The 20,942-nt window shown below is 40.7% G+C and overlaps 1 protein-coding gene across 1 annotated transcript in view; it reads left to right on the top strand.

Annotated features, from left to right (window-relative positions):
* The window catches only part of LOC139737774 (uncharacterized), a 43,793-nt gene extending 23,713 nt beyond the window's left edge, over nucleotides 1-20,080 (top strand). Inside the window, exons 3-18 of the mRNA XM_071648451.1 lie at nucleotides 179-304; nucleotides 1,747-1,811; nucleotides 2,153-2,287; nucleotides 3,685-3,736; nucleotides 4,616-4,770; nucleotides 6,818-6,970; nucleotides 7,592-7,699; nucleotides 9,738-9,905; nucleotides 13,501-13,712; nucleotides 14,262-14,370; nucleotides 14,627-15,506; nucleotides 16,151-16,398; nucleotides 17,486-17,573; nucleotides 18,133-18,421; nucleotides 19,120-19,177; nucleotides 19,925-20,080. Of these exons, the coding sequence (XP_071504552.1) occupies nucleotides 179-304; nucleotides 1,747-1,811; nucleotides 2,153-2,287; nucleotides 3,685-3,736; nucleotides 4,616-4,770; nucleotides 6,818-6,970; nucleotides 7,592-7,699; nucleotides 9,738-9,905; nucleotides 13,501-13,712; nucleotides 14,262-14,370; nucleotides 14,627-15,506; nucleotides 16,151-16,398; nucleotides 17,486-17,573; nucleotides 18,133-18,421; nucleotides 19,120-19,177; nucleotides 19,925-20,062 (2,984 nt within the window). The 3' untranslated portion in view covers nucleotides 20,063-20,080. The remainder of the gene's footprint in view (nucleotides 1-178; nucleotides 305-1,746; nucleotides 1,812-2,152; nucleotides 2,288-3,684; nucleotides 3,737-4,615; nucleotides 4,771-6,817; nucleotides 6,971-7,591; nucleotides 7,700-9,737; nucleotides 9,906-13,500; nucleotides 13,713-14,261; nucleotides 14,371-14,626; nucleotides 15,507-16,150; nucleotides 16,399-17,485; nucleotides 17,574-18,132; nucleotides 18,422-19,119; nucleotides 19,178-19,924) is intronic.
* Nucleotides 20,081-20,942: the final 862 nt, after the last annotated feature.

Here is a 20,942-nt window from a genome sequence, read left to right on the forward strand (position 1 = left end):
AAAAACCTCATGGAGATGATTTCCCTACAAATCACAATTATGGATCGGGACACTCATGTTACTTCATTATCTTATTCTTCATTTCACATCTGTGGTAAATTAATTTGTGGAAAATAAAAAAGAATGATTATATGAAGACTAAAATTGTCTTTATTGTTTTTGTTGTTGTTGATTTCAGTCAATGAGAAGATCCAGGGCATCCAGACTCGTCCCATCATTCGTGCCCAGAGGATTGAGAACATTCACCTGTGCCTGCGATTCCTGCAAACAAAAGGATTCGACACCAGGGGAGTTAATGCTGAAGGTACGATATAGTCTCCATATTTTCACCTCCTTCTAAAGCATCAGTGGTAAAGTGCAGTGCGCATTTGATTTCAGTGGCACCAGTTTAAACAATGCATTGGTTACTCTTTTATAAGTAATTCTTGATGAGCAGCTTTTAATAAAGCAGAATCTTGTATTAAATTTGGGGAGAGATTTCAGCAAGATATGTAGGTTTTTCATAATTCAGCTGACTAGGTCTCCTAATAAAAGTATCCTGGTCATCTACTGCATTTTCTAGATTTCATATACCCTTACACTGTGTGACCAGCAGGTTCAAGTAAAGAGATGGAAGATTTAATGATTATCAGAGCTGGGTCATCAGACCTCTTGTTTGGCGAAGACCAGGTGTTTGCTCACTCTCTCCCTCGCTCTCTGTTTGATTAAGCTGTGAGGGGAGCACATCAGCTATCTCTCCCATTTCCAATCTCCTCATCCCGGTTGCCATGGTATCCGGGAGAAAAGTGGTCCCCCACCAAACACCTGGCAGAGAAGATGAGAATAGAACGTCTTGGATTTTTTTTTTCCTGTCTCTGTCTCTCTGTAAGCAATATAGTAATCTGAGAGCTGGGTTGGCTTTGTAGCACAACCAGAGTTGGTGGGGGGGGGGGGGGGGGGGGGGGGGTGGAGGGTCATTCATAGTCATCTTGGCTTGAGAGGAATATTTGTTTCGCTCCATTGAAATTGTGGGCTCATCACTTCCTCCGCTTCAGCAGCCAAGGCAAATAGATAACGGCGACGTGCACGGGGCAGACGGGGCCACGATAGTGGCCGTTCCGTCAAGAAGCGAAATGTGCATTCGCCCGTAAACGCAATCACTTTCGAGTGCAGCAAGTCGTCACCTGTCTTCCAAGGATTGTCTTTCCTGCCTCGTTGCCATGACAACAGAAGACAACTCCCCCTGTGCAAATGATGAGGAGTTTTGCTACAGAGGAGACAAATTGCATGAGAAGTCCACTCTGCAGTATGCAGTTTACTTTATGAAAAAAGAAAAATAGTCTCCGTTGACACACCATACTTCGTTTGAAACCCTGTAGTCATTTTGGCTTTTTATGGGTACTGAGAGGAGATGAGTTATGGGCCATGTAGAAGATTAAAAGGAAGATTGGGTAAATTTGAATATGTCGGTAATACATGTATGCAGTAATGGTTGTGATGTCGTGCAACAACTGGCACCCATATAACTCTTACAACCTGCCATCCTCATATCACATCTGGCTATTTAGGAGCATTGTACGGTAATATATCACGATGTCAAGTTTTTTTTTTCTAATATATAGGATATTCCAAGACCTTTTGAGAAAATTTGTGTTTTTATGTATAATGCTTGAATACACTTTGTTTTATGTGCTTTTCCAGGAATTTGATGACATGTATGATTGATGTTATATCTGATGACTCAGTGCACTCTGATTTGATTTCCAGAAATCACCGATGGGAATCTCCGATCTACTCTTGCCCTCATCAACACGTTGAGAAGACGATTTGAGGTGAGGAAGTTATCGTGACACTCATTTACAGCAGATGTTGTAGAATTGTTCTCTTAGATATTCCAGTGATGCTCTAGGAGTATTCAAGTAGTCCATACATAGTTATTTGATGATCTTCTCAAAAGATGTTCTGTGCAAGAATATTCTTTAAAAGCTCACATTTCAGGAGCTTTTTTATTTTATTTGTTATGGCTGTCACGTGGAAGAAAATAAAAGTATCCGAGGAGTTTATTTAGCATGATGCCCAGTTCATTCCTAGATCAAATGACCTTATGACCCCGTGGAAGCAATTCTCATTTCATTGCTAATCAATGGCAATGTGATACGATTTGTACGTTCAGAATTCAACGACAAGCAGTGGGAGTCAGAATCAGCAGAGTGCCCCCCCAACGCCGAGAACCCCGCTTCCCGACAGCCTCTCGCAGACGGAGGAGAGAGTCTCACTGCAGGGCAGGGAACCAAGCATCAATAGTCATGTAAGTCACGGCAGAACATTACTATCCCATGATGAATAGTCATTCAGGTCAAAGTTCAACATGCACTATGCCGTGATCGATCATCATTTAAGACTAGATCCAGCATGATACTAATCCACCATCAATACTCATGAAGGTTATAGTCCATCATTTATACTATTGTAGCATCGATAGTCTTATGAGCCATAGCACCTTTATCAGCATGTGCTTTCTCACAATGGATAAGTACATTGTATAGTCATCTAAGTCACAGTCCAGCATATACTATCCCAACATTGGCAATTGCAAAGTCATATTCCACTCTATGTTATCCTAGCATCAATAGTCCTGTATAGTATTAGTGTCAAACATTATATGCCTGGGTCAATCATGATGAAATCATAATCCAGCCTTTGCCATTCCAAAGCAGATAGTCATGAAAGTCAAAGCTTAAGATGTACTATCCCTGAATCAATGTCATTTAAGTCATTATCCAACATAAACTATCCTATTGTGAATAGGCATTTGAGTCTTGATACAGCAGCATGATCTATCCCAGGATCTACAATCCTTTAGCTTCTGGTCAAAGACGTACCACATCTCATTAAAAACAAGCATGCGCTTGTAGAAGTCATATTAAATTCAGCATTATCTGTACCCACATCAACCGTAGATAATGTCTTATTTATGGAAGGACGCTAAAATATATAATTAGGCACAAAGAAGTATATGGTTTGGATGGTTTCATTTGTAAGATAGATCATGCGGTATTGATGTGATTTACAAACATATGAGTCATCTCCTGTAATTGCTTGAATTTTGAGATGGTCACTTGGTTCTGCCGTTGCCTAGCAACAAACGAGTTACCCTGCAGATTGAAAATGCAAATAGATGTCTACAAAGGGAGATAAAACTTAGCTGGACATATTGAGAATGAATAACTTAATTGATAGATAAAACTAGAGATTAGATTTAAGAGGGATAATGTGAAGTGTTTGATTGCAAAAATAGGTTAAGCACCATTTTTGACATTTTAAAGTAAGTCCATATATAGTCAGATGAATAAAAATTAAACTTCCGCAATGATACCTAATTTGTGGCATGATGAAGAGTATTCTTCAAGATTTCAAGATGTGATAGATATATCCCTTATTTTCTTATATCCCTTAATTTTTTTAGCGGGCTTGATTGCAAATATCTCAAATTCACAAGAATGGAGTTAACTCTTTCTGTGATAAAACTCTTCATATATGACTTGCAAGATTGGTAGGTACATTATTGGAAATGAATTATAGATTGCAAATTACATAATTTGATAGGTAGATAGATACTAGGTGAATTGCTCTTCGTGGTTTATATTGACACCGTGGGAATGCAACCAAGCCAATAGTGCATGTCTTGCGTATATCTCCCTGCAGTTATCAGGCATGTCAGACACCAGCGCAGGAAGGAGAAGTGGAGAGTACACAGGTAAGAGGATAAGGGATGGTATTTTCGGTCAAGTCAGTGTTGTTAGGCTGATTTGTGTTTGAAAAGTTTCTCTTCTAAAGTATTATGATATATGAACAAACATGATATGGAATGATATGATATGATGTGAGTATTGATTGTGTGTTTATTCATGAAAAGAATAATGTTTTTTTAATACTGGTGCACAATGAAAAATATATACTGTTCAAATACACTCTTACAAACTTACATAATGGATAGAGTATGTATGGTATATGTCAATCCTTAATTTCATCGTAATAAATCTCCTTGCAAGTTTTATTGTGTGTGTAGATTTGTGTGTGCATGCATGTGTGTGTGTGTGGGAGGGGGGAGATAATCTGGTTCAATCTGATGATAAAATGAGTTTGCTTAGTATTAGTATATCAAATCAGTCTTTCATGTATCATCAATTTCTAAACATGTAATCATTACACATTTATTACCATCCTATTATGGTCGAGTGATTTTGTTAAATAGTATGTGTCACAATATCTGTGTTTCCAAATATTTGGTTACTCATTTTCAGTTCCAGTACGCAGATGAAGTCAAATACCAATGATGGAAAAATTATGCTATGTCACAGTCTTCAGAAGTTTTATGAATCTTGGCTAATAGCCTTAGAACATGTCTTTTTTTTTCATTGGAGAAAGTCCAGTATAATATTTTCCAATGGTGCATCTTGTCAAAAATGATTATTTTCTGTTATGATCTCATTTTGTGAGATGAAGATATAATCTGACTAGGTATTCATCTGGTTTTCATGGAATTTCTTCTGGTTTGAAGAGTATTGGTCTACAGTGAATAAGTGATATTTGAGATACCTAACAGTGATAAGGATTAACTGATGTTTTCCTGCAGTGAATGGAATGGATAGTAAGATTGAGGGTCAAGGGTCAGCCATACCCCACCCCCTCCTCAATGGCCACCCGGAGCCCTCCCTGCCAGGCCTCATGGGCGCACTGACCCAGGAGGATGACCAGTCGGTCAAGCCAGCCAAAGACCAAGTCATCATGGTAAACCACACGTCCTCAATGTATCCCTTTTTGCATGACTTTATAGGTTTTCTTTGTTCCTAGATAGTCTCCTTTTCTAGACCCTAATGTTAGTAGAATGTGCAGCCCTCAATTCTTAATCCACTTTGTGTCATGTTAGTACATAGTGTTCCTTGTTTTGTATGATTTGATGAACTGTCTTACTTTCTTGTGAAACATATTCTTCCATATCCATTTTCATAATATGCACTGTATACTTGAAATTGTGTACAGTGTATGTAAATAAAAAGACCCCCCCCCCCCCCAAAAAAAAAAAAAAAAAAAATATATATATATATCAGAGTTATATTTCATAAGCTTTTTTTCTTTCTTGTACTTGATTTTTTACTTTGTGTATTATGCTTATACTTGTCTGGCTTTTCATTCCTTGTATTTATGAACGAATGGATAAATAGATGTATAAATCGAAATATAGATAGAAAGGAAGACAGCTATAGGGAGAGAGGGATACACATATGCACATGAGTAGCAGCACAGTTACCTTTCATTGAACCTCACCTACCTGTAGTCATGTGTAATGATGAGGCATTTTGCTATGTTATGGAGTACCAGGTATGACTTTACGATCTGCAAGCATCATAGTCAAACAAGAAGTGAACATACTGTATGTTAGAGAGAGAGAAAAAAAAACCCAATGAAAGTTGGAGCTATGTTTACGTGATCGTGACTTCATAAGAAACTCCTAAATTAAAGGAGTGGGAAAGTTTGGCTTTGACAGGCAGTCTGTGTACATACCTGTCAAGTCGTGTGATCATATTGAAACTAATATGGACAGTGCCAAGATGCGTAGTAGTGTTAGCCAGAGTGACTGGCTTCTCGGAGAGGAGACGAGTTGACCTGTTTGGGTGGCATATTTGTACAGACATAACTCATGTTGGCAGGGTAAACTTTGGGAGAAATATTCCCCATAATATGAACGTTGTCGCCTTTGTTGACAGTTTTAGCTTGCCGGTGCAAAGTCCTATGAGGAGAGATCATTTCTTGCTTCGGGGTACATTGCATTGCAATCAAAATTTTCACTTCCCCTTCAAGAAGTTCTTTTGTAGAGTTGAAGTAGTACAATGTATGTACTTGAAGGGTTATAGAGTTCATTGTCGTAAATCTTTCTGTCGCGATCAAGTGTGCTATATGCCATAGTATAAAACAAGATGAATTTCTTCCTTTTATTGGTTGCGGTATTGTTTTTGTTCTTTTCAAACACATTAGATATGGTGTTGTTTGTCAGTCAGTCAACTAACAGTCAACTTAAGTGCCACTTTGTACTTAGTTCAATTCAATTTTGTAGCATTGATGTGATATGCATTAAAAATCTATGTAGTCTTGCACAAAATTTTACTGATCTAATAATCTCTGAAAGGACACATTTGCAGAGATATATGAATGCTGGTAGGCTTGTTCAGTCAAGTTGGGCAATATTAAAAACACATACCTCTTTGCTGTCAAAGTGAGATTGGCTGTCCTATTTGTTTACAGTTGAAGTTGAGTGGGTGAAGAAGTACATGTGTCAGGCAGAGTACAAAATCACTTCAGCATGTAGTGCATTGCAAACAGTCAGTTTTCAGTCATGATCAGTTGAGAAGTGGAATCAGTTCCAGGCTTTTTATTTATTGGGAGAGTAAAAATATTCTGCTTGGCAGTGGACAACATTAAAAACCCGAGTACAAGAATTGTATGTGACGTTTATGTTGTTGCCAGAGTATTTGGCCTAATTGTATTTCTCTTTCCAAAGAATATGAACATTATGTTCCTTTTTATATTCATAATTTGAAGATTGACAAAGAGTAATCACACAAAATTGAATTCAGCGCTTATAGTTGTATAAATAGATGATTTTGAAATGCTCTTATGTTATATTCTGGTAAAGATGATTTGTAGGGGTTTACAAAATTTAGAAATGACATTTTATAGAAAAAGAATAGTGTAAGATTAAAAATGTATGACTGTTGCAAGTCATCCAAATGTTCCATAAGCTCCTATTTTATGCATTGTTTTTTTTTTCCTTTGGCAGAGCATGACTGAAATGGGGTCAAAGGGTGTGCTGCAACATGGCGTGGATGTGCGGCGGACGCAGCAATCAAAGGAAAAGAGCCCTCGTGGGGCCATTCGCCCCCAACCTGTCAGGGCCACGGGAGATGCCTGGGGGAACGGCAACCCTCTAGCTGTAAGTGTGCTCTACTATGTCTTTGCTGTGTTCATCTCCCACCCCCCCCCCCCCCCCCCAAAAAAAAAACAAACAAACTACGTGTCCTTCACTACAAGGAGATGGCCTCAAGTTGAACTACTCTCTAGTTGGCCCGTTTTACACCAAGATACTAGATGGCATGCAATGTGATGGGCTGATGCTTATCTCTTATATGTGACATGGGCTATCAGGAACATGAAGTTGTCAATAAGCCATGTAAGCAAAGATGAGATATTTGTGTGATGCATGCAGAACAGAAAACTAACGAATGGTGAAGATGAAATAGTATGAAGAGTATATCATCACTTACATTTATTTGTTTTGATAGATTTCTTGGTTGTTTTTTCGTGGGATGGGGGTGCTTGGTGATATCAATTTGTTGGAGTGTTTTATATAATTGAATATCTAAGTTTTGTATGAGTATCATATTGATTGTTACTACAATTATTAGCCCATTTCCTTATAATGCTCAACCAATTCAAAGGGCCAACATTCGTTCCTATGTTTTGTGTGTATGGGTAGTGGCACCAATTCCTCTTTGCTTTTGATGCTGCATTTTTATAGTTTCTCTGAATGTTTTATGTCCTTAAACATTCCCAGAATTCCAAATCTCCACTGAGGGACACTCTGTCGATGACGGTGGAGGAAAAGCTTCAGAGTCTCCTTGACTCCCCCACACCGGGCGGCCTGGTGAACGGACACCAAGAGGTAGGCTTGGCCCCCTGATTCTTTCACACACACACATGACACACTAACAAACAAACCGACCAAAAGTAATAAATCTACCGTTCTGTGTCAACCATTCTGATGTGATCATGTGATTTAGAGTCCCTGAGATGCATTCTCACCGTTGTGAGTGTACGTCTCTCTGTATTGCACATACTGATGGTGAGAAAGGTTTTGATATGGCAGGGCAGTGTACTGCCTTAAAATTGATATGACCTCGTTTGCTGTTCCAAATGTTGTGTGTTCAAGGGTGAACATAAAAAAGGGACCTCCTGCATTTAACTTCCATTGTTCCAGGTCCTTTACACAGTATTTTTGTACAACTCTCACATGCACTTTGTAGCAGCCATATGGCATTGTTTGGTAATGTACTGATGTGTATCATTTGGAAGTTGATTTGATAATGGGAGGAGCCGTTGTGGCTCAGTGGTTAAGACCAAGGGCCCTCAAATGTTAGGTCAATGGTTCAAGTCCCCTGGTAGCAGCAGTAGCAGCAGGTGTACCCTTAGGCAAAGCATATTATCCTTATTGCCAAGTCCTGCAGAGGGGACCTACAGCCATCGGTCCTTTAGTTGCTCACTCCTAAGTGTTTGAATACTTTATTAGTAGCTATGTTTGATAAAAGCAAAAGAAAAACAAGCAAACAGGAGTGCTTTCTGTTCACTGTGGTGTGCTGAAAAAATGCTTGATACATAGACTTTTACTACTAAAATTCACTTCCTAAAGAGAGAGAGAGAGAAAAAAGATGAATAAACAGCTTCATCCAGTGTTCACACGGTAAAGAATACTTTGTGCATATGTAGAATCAAAATGATGTGAATAATAAACAAAGATTAAGTGGTAGATAAGGCTTCACAGTGCACCATGTATTCTTTGACAGATATGTATGTGGCTCTGAAAAGGACCAACCCACTCCTGACATTTGTCAGGCATGTTCTTGCCATTTTCAAGAAATGGGTAGGCCCTTCTCAAGGCCACATACATACCCCAGAAAGAATATGTGGTGCACTGTGAAGCCTTCTACCACTCAATGTTCTACAACCATGGGAACCTTCAAAGATTTTACTGACAAAGAGATTTCTACATTCATTCTAGGTGTGCTTAGCTTTAATTCAGCTCGTCATGTTATGATAGAATTTTCACATTGCGACCCCTGCGTAAACTCTCTTAACACCTGCGCCAACCCCTGGCCCTGTGTTCAGAGCTGTGGCATTAGATATCATTATCAAATCCCATCCGCAGCCGGAGGATCAGTCCTTTGTTGGGCCGATAAAATCTACTTAACATCAACAAAAGTTTATGGGACTAACTGCCCAGTCATGCAAGGAATGCATTGTGCAATAGCATTGGCATGAATAAGCGGGATTCAAAAAAGAGGTCGGTAAAAAGAGAAATTGCTTAGTATCCAGACAAATTTGTGATCCTTGTTTATACACACTCACCCAGCTGTCAATTGTATATTCAGAGTTCTCTAGCAGTTGTTTTTACAGTTGCTTAATAAAAAAAGTTTGTTTGTACTGTTGAGAAATAAACATGTTAATGCCTTTAGCAGGTGAATCATGCATCATAAAGAGTTTGAAGGAAATTTTTTATTTATTTGTACTGATTAATGTGGTACACCTTTGGTGTCACAGTAATACGCTCTCAAGCGCAAGCTTAAAGGATACAGCCTTTTTCTGCAATTGCTCCCCTTAGATTGTACCTTTAAATTATTTTTCTTTATCATTAATGTATTGTGTAATTTTTTGATATTTTGTATTCATCAAGTTTTTCAATTCTTCTTCAAAAATCCTCCTATGATTTGTACAAAAGAAAAATCTATTTGTATATTACATTTGTCATGAAATTGCATAAATGAATAAATATAAAACAAGTAAAAATACCCAGTCTTTAGAAGGTGTTTTAATTATGAACGTTCAAAATTGGCATATTGAAAACAGTTGTACACGTAGTACTTGTCATGGACTCCTATGGTACTCGGGTGGAAAAGGTTTCAACCTCACTTCTTTTCATCCAACAGACCAAATTCGACGACGGAGAGCTGCTGGAGCTGCCTCCACCGAACTTCCGCGACGTGACGGATGAGGACGAGAACGGAGAGGAGGAGGCCAACCTACAGGCCATGCTGGAGGACCCGGACAAGTTTGACTACCCCAAGGACTGGGACAGATACATCTCGGGATATGTGGTGAGCTCCCTGGTGTCTCATTTTCTGTAGAATGTTGCAAATACTGAGGCAGATACGAACAGAGTCAGAGACACATAGCATAGAGACAGTCACAGACAAATTAGAATTCAGTTAAACTTGTCTGAGTCATCCAACATAGCCTGAAGGACCTGGACAAGTTTGACTACCCCAAGGACTGGGACCGATACATCTCGGGATACGTGGTGAGCTCCTTGGTGTCTCAATTTCTGTAGACTGTTGCAATGATATGAACAGTGTCAGAGACACATTGCATTGATACACAGTCACAGACAGATTAAAGATTCAGTTAAACTTGTCTGAGCCATCCTTGGTGTTTCAATTTCTGTAGAATGTTATGAACAGAGTCAGAGACACATTGCATGGATACACAGTCACAGACAGATTAAAATTCAGTTAAAGTTGTCTGAGTCATCAAACATAGCCTAAAGGACCCAGACAAGTTTGACTACCCCAAGGACTGGGACAGATACGTCTCGGGATACGTGGTGAGCTCCTTGGTATCTCATTCCTCTAGAGGGTCACAAACACTGGAGGCACGAGCAGAGTCAGAGACATATGATGCAGGAATAACCTACACCAAACACTGATGGGAAGACACAGAACCAGACACATGTACAAATATGCCGAGGGTGATACACATGGGCCAAAGATAACATACACCAAACACTTATGAAAAACACTCACAGGGGCAGACATAAGCAGAGTCATAGACTCATATACAGATACAAAAGGAAGATATACACATTTGAAATGATAATGTACTCCAAACACTGATAAAAAAACACTCACAGGTGCAGACACATACACCAAGGAAGATACACCTGTGTGGGGATGACGTACACTAAACACTCGTGAAAAAAATACTCACAGGTGCCGACAATTACAAGCAAACACACATGTGTAAACCTGCACTTTAGTATCCTAGACATAGACTCAAACAAATACCGAAAGACAAATAGTGACGTATACATACACATGCACATGCACAGACATCTTATGACTGATATGCAAACATATGCAGGAAAAAGTGCAGAATTCACTCAGGAAAAGTGAAAAATACCTGGAATAAATCAAGTGAAATTTACAAGCTGCCTAACGCAGGCAGTAAGGAATGCTGAGAACATAAACACCTTACTTAACACGGGTCACAGATAATTTTGATACATGAAGCACATTGCGCATGTTGTGCAATTCATTATGCCTGTTGGTTGTCTGTCATCAACTGGTAAGGTCAAGCAAAGGTCATGCTCAGCTCTACGTGCTGTAGTTGTGAGTTACAGAGAGAGAAAGAAAAATAGAGAGTAAAGGGAGAGAGAGAGAAGGAGAATCTAACTGATAAAAACAGTTTGGATAGTAACTTTTATTTATTATCCTGTTTGGCACTGTCATAAAGTGGTATGTGCTCCACATGAGTGCACCTTACAAGGTCTTACTGTAGTTTCTTGTGCGCAAATATACTCCCATGTGCAATGAAGCACCAAAAAACAGACTCGGATGATGCAGATTTATGGGTTGCAAACATGCACCCCAGCACTCATGCATGCAATGAAGCATGGAGGTCTATAGACATGGGTGAGGGCACATGCTTTATAATCCTCCCAGATGTTTAAAGATAATAAAAAGTTTTGGTACCTCAAAAGCTTCCCTGAATTTCCTTGTCTTGGTTTGTGTTTCAGGTTAAAGTACGTTGTCTGTGAGAATTACTCGCCCCAAAGTGCTCTCATGTCTTAGTAATCATGCAATAATGGTTTCGTACCAGAGCCAACGCTGTACAGCGTCTATAAATATTGTACGAAACCACTGACTGCGACCAGCAGCGTGCAGCCCATTGTACGCATAGCTAACTGCGACCAGCAGCCCCATACGAATAGCGTAATGGGGCTTCGCATTGTAGCATTCAGGATCATGACAGAATTAGTATCGCGGGTAAATGTCAACTTAAAATCCAAAAATTTCTTCGATTTGAAGACTTACCAATTAAGTTGAAGTATTGAAAACAGGCTTCGAACAACGTTTGGTTCTGCCAATAGTCCCTTTCTGTTCGAATTGATGACTGAATGTGACTCGGTCGAGAGGACCTTGGGAGAGCTACATTGTACATACACTGGATACCATGGCCAGCGCATGCGCACACAAACGTTGATGGATTTGAAATTTGTGTGCATGTGATGTGTTCGCATGCACTGGCTGTAGTATTCAGTGTACTGTATGTAGCTCTCCTAAGGTCCTGTCGACCGAGTCACATTCAGTCATCAATTCGAACAGAAAGGGACTATAGGCAGAACCAAACGTTGCCCAAAGCCTGTTTTCAATACTTCAACTTAATCGGTAAGTCTTCAAATTGAAGAATTTATGGGATTTTAAGTTGACATTTACCCTGCGATACTAAATCTGTCATGATCCTGAATGCTACAATGCGAAGCCCGATTACGCTATGCGTATGGGACTGCTGGTCGCTATGCGTATGGGGCTGCTGGTCGCAGTTAATTGCATGATTACTATGACATGAGAGCACTTTGGGGCGAGTAAGTCTCACAGTGTTAGTTATATGAAAGGTACTTTAACCTGAAACACAAACTAAGACAAGGAAATTCAAGGACACTTTTGAGGTACCAAAACTTTTTATTATCTTTAAGATCATCCGATTGTAGATCGCATGTTGTTCCAAAAACGAAGAAATCATGGGGGGATCGGTTATTTGCACATGCTGGACCTTGCCTGTGGAATCAGTTGCCTCAAGCTATCCGTTACATATCAAATGTTGATTGCTTTAAAGATGCCCTCAAGACTCATTTGTTTATATCTGCTTTCCAGTAGAATTAATTACATATGTATTTCTTATTTTTCATTGTTATTGTTCCATTTACTTTCATATACATGTGTGTAACTATTTTTCTATTTCGTACATGTAATTCACTTTTTTTACTCCACCTTGAGCACATTAGTCATGTGCGCATTTTAAGTATCCTGTATTGCTATTTTTACCTCCGCCAAGGGAGGATGTTATGTTTTCATTACCGTTGGTTTGTTCGTTAGTTTGTCCGTGTGCAAAATAACTCAAAAAGTAGTTAAGGGATTGGGATGAATCTTGCAGGAAAGGTTGAGAATGACACAAGTACCAAACGATTAACTTTTGGTAGTGATCCGAGAATTTTGGGGGAATTTATGAAGGATTTTTGATATTTTGGCGGGTAGGGTCAATTAACTTGCGAGTTCAGGCTGCGCGTATTTGAGGTTTGCATGCGCGCACTAAAGTGCGTGCTCTAGTTTCTGCTAGGGCAAGGTGCGCCGTGCAGCTGAGGGTTTATGACGTAACAAAGGCTTCTATATTGGGAAATCGGGCCACTTTCAGCACACAATGCTATATAAGCACGTATGGGTGGAAATCACTGATATCTCTATGGAAGAACAAGATCAATGGTGGAAATGAGCTGCATGCTTGGCGGAGGTCTGCGCTCTCAGAGTGCTTTTCTAGTTAGTATCATTATCAAGAATCAAGACCAGTTAATGAGAGCAAGGAAGAAATATTTGTCGACACAGAATTTTTTCAAGATAATTCTTTGTCCTCTTCCAGCCATCCAATACAGCAGAGAAGAAAGAGGGTCCTCGTGCCCAGGCTCTGTTGGACAGACCGCCCACCGAGACCACGCCCCCTCCCGGCAGCTCCGCCCCTTCGTCCATCATGAACCGTCCCGCCCCGTTCTTTCACGGTCCGTCCTCGCACCACATGGGTCCCGCTCTGGCCACAACTCAGACAACGCAAGACATGCCCAGCTTCACAAACGAGTACGAAAAACATTCCACGTTTGTATTGTTCCAGCTGCAAATTCAAATCAAATTTTTCCACTGCAGTTATCTAATTGAGCAGATATTCCAGGCTTAATCTACGAGATTTCATTTATTTGTTTCTTTGATTCTTTTTTTTTTTCGTGATATTGATGGATATGACTGTAATTAAGACTTGTATTGCTTTCTTCTAGCTCCTACACACTCAGTGAAAAATTGTAGGTTTATTCAAATTAGATATTCTTGTGTCATTTTTTTTAATTTCATCTGATTGACGGTTGATTTTATTGTAACTGATTTATCTACATTGAATTGCAATTTGTCAGTCAGTTTTAATTTTCATGGTGTTTCTTGATGTGTGTAATGTTTCATAAACTTTAGAACCTTTTTGTATGCTTTCTTGTTTTTTTTTTCTTCATTTGATTAGAGTGATATGTTGGTAAACTTTGACTGCTTCTTGTTTTTATTTTTATTTGAGTTGAGCTCTATATGATGGTAGAGATCCTTTTAAGTGACTTTTTAATTTATGATTTGTTTTGGTTCCAGCAGAAGACCTCAACCAATCAGCAAGAAGCTGCCAGAGAGCTATGGTAACATGTCAGGAGTCGTCTATGGTGAAGAGCCAACCGGCTCCCAGGCAAATCTTTCACACACATGGGTGAGTGGGAAATGCAAATAAGCAACAATCTGTGAAACATGTTATATTATACTATAATCCCTCTTTTCAGTTTTCAGTTTTCACTGTACTTTGTGAGGAGTCCCATGATGAGGATGTTTGAACAATATCAAACTTAATATCAAGCTCTGACCTCATAGATGTCTTCAGAGTATCAAATTTTCCCCGACCTTGGTACAGAAGCCTTTCTGAGTACAATGTCTATATTGCATATTTTTGTTCTCATTGCTTTCTTCAGTCTCCTCCATACCGGTCTGCAGCAGATGGACAGAGAGAGCGCCACCTGCCCACATACCAGGACCACATTCAGCGACACTCACCACCCATGTACAGGAAAATCCAGATGCAGGGCCAGAGCCCGCCGACGAGCGGGTACGAGTCGCGAGGACACAGCTCCCCCAAGACCATGCCTCGCACACAGGGCTTCCAGCGCTACTTCCCCCAGCAGCCGCGCGTCCAGTTCGCTCCCGACGCCGGGTTTCACGAAGAGTACGGCAGTCCGGGGGACAGGTCCCAGGCCTTCATGTCACAGAGTCTTCCGCAGCCGCTGGATGATCCGACGAGATCGCGGCCACAGTTTCACGGCCGGCCCGGTCAGAACACTGCCTTTGTGCCGATCCGTGCCTCCAACAACCCCCTGTATCAAATGATGCCACCCGCCAGCACACCCAGCGAGAAATCTCTCTTTGCGTTGCAGCTGGGACAGCCCCGATATCCGGATGAATACGACTACAATTTGCCCTACAGTGAGAGTTCGTCCCGTTCCCACACACCGCCCCTCCCTCCTCTCTCGCCAGACATCACCCCTCCGGAGACCCCACCCGAGTCCCCCATTGTGCTCAAGAAGAACAGATCCTCCAGCATCTGGGTCACCAATAACCACATGTCACCTCTCGGCAGCCAGAGGAACAGGGGAGACTTACTGGGGAAGCCTCGCAAGGGACAGGTCAATCGCAGCCACAGTGCCAACTACAAGCTGGGTGACTCCCGCTCACCTCTCAGGAAAAGTGGCGGCAAAGGGCGGCGGAAGATGAAGCATGGATCCAGGAATAGCAGCAGGGCGAGTAGCGTGTCGGGCAAGGAGAGCAGGAGGTCAAGTGGGGCTAGCAGAGACAGAGGTATATCAGGGACCAGGGATAGTACTAGCAGCCTTCATTCTACAGAAGCCCCACTCTTTCGTAATTGCTACAATTTTTCCTTTGATGGCTTTTGCTACTTTTGCCATACAAGTCACAAGTGTTGAGTGCATATCATTGCAAATGATCACATTAAACTTTAACATTTCTCCAGCTTAATGATGAATTTGATACTATGAGAGGAAAATGTTCAAATATGTTGATGATTTTCACATGACAACCTTAGGGATCAGTCATCATTAGGTGAATAGATGAATCAATATTTCATGCAGTAGGAGGCAATTTTGTTGCAAACATTCCTGCATAATTATACTGATGAATGCACTTCTGTTGAGGCTCGAAAATTTTAAAGGGTTTTAGAATAGTATCTTGTGGGTGTATATGCAACTCATACATATGTAGAGTAATCCTCCATGTCTGTTAATAGTGGCATACGTCCAATGTTTGGATGTTGGGTTGGCTGCCAAAATAAGGGATGGTAACAAGTCTTTGGTGGTCTACATTGAAAGAAACTGACCCTGCTTAGATAATATCCACTTTAAAACCTTTGTTCTCCATTCCCATCAAATGAGACTAACACACCTAAGAAAAGAGAAATAATATCTGTCATATATTTGTTCCTACAGCCTTACCATCTCTTCCACTGAAACAACTAGAGGAGCAGACAGAGGCATCAGACAGCGAGGCAGTGGCAGATGACCGCACGCCCCGGGATGCGGTCGCCGCTGACGACGAGCGGGACGAGGAGTCGCCCAGAGGGGCGCGGTCGAGGTCACGGTCGCCGTCGACGACGGGCGGGAGGGACTCCCAGAATGTGGATGCCATCCGGGGCCAGCTGATGGCACTGGAGAATATGTACAAGGATATCCTGCAGGTTAGCCCCAATCTTTGAAGGGTATAGACTTTGTGTGTGTCCATTCCAGCAAGAAGTTTATTCAGTCACAAAATGCTCCTGAAAAAGATTCTGATGTTGAGGGATCACCGCTCATACACTAAAAAGGCACCTCACTGATGACTCGTGACAGTTTCCATGAATGCTCAGCCTTTTCAATAGCTTCTAAACAATTGACTCCAAATCCAGAAGTATTTGCACACTCAGCAAGATGTTGTCATGATTTTATCTTGCTGGTTACAGACTTGACCGATTCTTTTCATCTATTCAAACCAAGTTTATCTTCTTTTAGTTGTTTCTATCTCACTGGTAGTGACATACTCAGGAGGATGTCTTGGGAGAATGCAGTTGAATGAATGTATGTTAATTGCATCTCTCTTCCTGCAACTGTGCATTTTCCTAGGCTTTAAAATTGTGATGCTCTGGGCGGAATGATAGTGGCAGATAGTGCAGAACCCTGACTCCAGTGATTGAGCAGAGTGTTGCAGACTGAAAATACACCTGACTTCATTTCGTTGCAAATATATGATTGAATTAGTGTTCTGGATCTTGCAGTTTGCATTTTTTGAGCAATTTGTGATATCCATCACAGACCCTATGTTTGCTTGAACTTTATAGGAAATTTGATGTCTTAATTTGTATGCCGAAGTACATGTATGTTGTATAGAAGGGAAATATTCACTTACTTTGATTAGCTCTGATGTGTTATTGTGCGTAGATATCACTGATTTTACCACAGTTTGCTCACAAATGAAAACACTGAGGTTGCTCTTTATGTGGCTTGTTGTATGCAAAAGTCACGGCAAGTAAAGATGTATGTACAGAATTACCATGGCAACAGTGTGGCATCAGCAAGTCAGATGGATGCATTTGTAGTTGAAGCCATTTCAGGTCACAATTGCTTGCATAAGTGACAGATCCTGGTGACAGATTCTGGTGACCTTTAGATATGTATTATACACCTTGCTGTTAGCCCCAGTGATCATTAAGTGATCCGAGTCTTCATGCAGATCACCTTTTGACGTCGACATCATTACTGATCGCTGGTCTTTAATATTCCTGCTCATAGGTGATTGGATCGAACAAAGTGGCAAAGGAGAGCCCCAGACATATCCCCAAGGTTGCCGTCCCCACCGGCGCCCTCAGCAAACCAAGACGTGAGTCACTCTGGAGTTTCTCAATTTTTGACTGCAATGTTTTGTTTTTGTCTTGTAATATATGATGGAATTTGACTAAGTTTTGCGCTCACCTGATAAGGCAATGTCCCAGTTGAATTATGCAAGATTTCTCGTGGGGTGCAAATCTTTTATAAGGGTTCGTATGCCACAGCACAAACTTTCATATTGGTGTCTGTATTAACGTCCAGTAGCTAAAATAGGACAGCACAAATTGCCGATCTTGGCTTTTAGTTGCTGTGTGAATTCATAATGATTTAATTTTGTATTGTAATGTTTGGAGAGTGAATTTTGATCGAGAGAACAAACTGTTTTGAGTACTTCAGTGCTCTTTGTATTTTCATATGATTTTTTTTCTCCAACATTCTGTCAATGGCAGCTAGGTTGCTTGTACTATTAACTAATTATTTGATCGTGATGTTCTGGATGTCACATTACTTTTCTCCAATTGCTCACAGCAATACACTTGTTTGTTTGCATATATGTCTATTATTTTATAGATGCATTCCATGTAAAACTGATTTTTGCATTCTCCACCTAGATTCCAAAGCCTCCTCCAAACAAAGGGAGCGTGACATCAAGACGGTTAACAAGCGCTTCTCCAGGGTGGAGTCGCATGTGGTCACCCTGGCGCGCAGCGTGGCACACCTCTCCTCGGAGCTGAGGTCGCAGAACGCCCTCATTCGGGAGATCGAGTCGCTGAGGCTGGAGGTCAATCAACTCAAGGACATTGCGTACCTAAGCCACGAGCTGTCCGCATCGACGCGCAGCCTTGCTCGTCCATTTGTCCCCCAGTGTGCAAATCCACAGAAGATCAAGAAACTGACCAGGTGAGGAGCAGGAAGAAGAAGAGGAGGAGGGGGAGGAGGAGGTGGAAGAGGAGGAGGAGGAGGAAAAGGGGGAAGAGGGGGAGAGGGGAGGAGGAAGGAGATGAGGTGGAGGAAGAGAATGGTGGGGGAGGGAGGGAGAGGAGGATGAAGAGGATGAGTAGGAGAGGTTGAAGTTACACTGCTATAAAAATCAACCTGTTGATGTGGAAGACATATAGCAAATAAGATGACTTTCTGACAATTTTTTTTTTTCTCAATTCAACTTTATTTCTTTGGGCATATTTTTGTGATAAGTATTAGATCTTACCACTCAGAATCTGTTGTGAGTGATAAAAAGTTTGATAAAGTCATTAGTGTTGTCTTGTATGCTGAATTCATTAGTTCTCTATTGCTGTCATCACCATCAGTTTGTGCAAAAGGGCTTTATGAAAATATTGCATCGTGTAATCATGGTCAAGTCCAAAAGGCAATGGTGAACAACCAATGAAAATCTTCATCCATTCATGGGAAATATAAGTTTGCTACTGTGCAGGTGCCTCCTTTGTGTCAGTGTTGATATGATTCCATGTATAAATCACCAAAGGGAATTGATAGTAATGTTGTCTGAATTCATTGTCTGCAGTGAGTGGGCTGCTTGTTGTGTATGTGGTAAAAATTTATAATGATGTCTGGCTCTTATTTTCTTTTCCGATTTGTAGGTTCTTTGGAGAAGAGCCACCACTACTCTCATTGTTCCTCGAAGACCTTGGATATGAGGTGAGGGAAAAAGAAACTTACTTCTGTCTAATTTTTCTTAAGTTGTTGATTTCATTAGGATATGAAAATTCTTTTATATGGATCATTAATGCCTCGTGGAAGAAAGAACAAAACAAAACAATGTTAGGAGACATTTGGAATGAGCCAAAAAGATGTTTCCCAACAACTTACTGTAGTTAAACATTTGCAAATTTTTTTTTTCTATTACAACTGAATCCTCAAAGTGTTTAAAGGGACTGTACAGTACTGGTTGAGGTAGGGATTCATGTTTTGAACATACCTAAGTGAGATAATGAAAAGCCTCTTATGAAATATGACAGAGCATGTAATTTTAAGAAGGATTCAACGTTTATTTGATGAAAATTGGTTTTCAAATGGCTGAGATATCCAAAAAAGTGCTAATAATAAAAGGTGACATGCCACAACTTTATTAGGATATCTTTGTTTCACCTTGTTTTTGGATATCTCACAAGAAGGGTTGGGTGAGAATGAGATCGGAAAATATGTCAATCAAGAATGAGGACTTACTTCTCTCAACAGAAATGCTTTCCAAAGTTTTTAGTGTATGAAATTGCAAGCATTGTAAGTCAAGAAGACCAAACAAAAGAAGATAGAAGTGAGTGAGATTTAGAAACAAAGATATATTGAATAAATGAGGACAGCCTGATTGACATATGACTTGATTATTTCGATTTGACACGACTTTGAGCTCGATCTGATTCACTGATAATCTGCTTGTTGCTCCAGAAATACTTGCCCAAGTTTGAGAAAGCCGGCATCACCATGATGGAGATGCCGTACGTCAGCGAGGAGAAGCTAGAGACGATTGGCATTCCCATCGGACCCAGGTTACGCATCATGCAGGAGGCACAGATCATGATTTGAGGTCATTGCCGTGGCAACGAACATCCAGGGCTACCGTAGCCGAGAGAGTGTACTTCCACTGGTCAAGTGCTTTCATACATTGTATAAGAGTTTGTAGTAATGTTTTGTGAACGTGAACAATGTCATGAATTTTCCTTTGCCTAGCTTGATTGTGATGACATATTGTGTCATGTCTGTGTCTTGTAAGGTCGTAGGTCAAAGGTCAGAGTTACATAAAGTTTCTGCAAACAATCAAAGTGTATTAAGGTCCACATGTCACGTGGGATGCTCTTACTTGTAGCAATAATTTGCAGTGTATTGGTTATGAACGACAAGACATTTTGCTTAGAGAGGATTGCCTGTGGAGAGATTGTATGGTCATGCTTGCTCGCTTGCCCCGTTCCCACTCGTAGGCCCTCTGTTGCCAGACATCGGATGCAAAGTGGGATCTGTTTGTGTGTATGTGTGTGTGTGTGTGTCATTGGTGCAAAATGTCGTTCCAACGAGTTATAGGGTCATGAGGACAAGGCTGAACCTTGCGTGTCGTAGGATCTAGGCTCTGTCAAATTTGACTTGTGTGCTCGAGTGGCTGTCGATTCTCATTCTTCGCTTCTTCAACTTGTCATGTGATTGGGAACGGGATTTAAAGACTCAAAAAGATCATTCTTTCATTCTTCCTTAACTGTAGAGTTCTGTTGAGCACTGAATGCACTCACCTCTGTTTTGATCCCTGGGTCAAAGGTTAATGTATTAATGTTTTTGTGTTGGGTGAAGCAAAGAGTGGCACTCACACATTGCTTTGAGAACAGAACAAAACTATGACTGATTGAGGTGTATGGGTCACAACTGTTAGGAGCTGATAATCTGAAGATTGTGACCTATATACCTCAATCAGTCGCAG

This window comes from Diadema antillarum, unplaced genomic scaffold (genome assembly GCF_040938485.1).
Source record: "Diadema antillarum isolate AM-2024a unplaced genomic scaffold, OU_Dant_1.0 scf00000029, whole genome shotgun sequence".
NCBI classification, from domain to species: Eukaryota; Metazoa; Echinodermata; class Echinoidea; order Diadematoida; family Diadematidae; genus Diadema; species Diadema antillarum.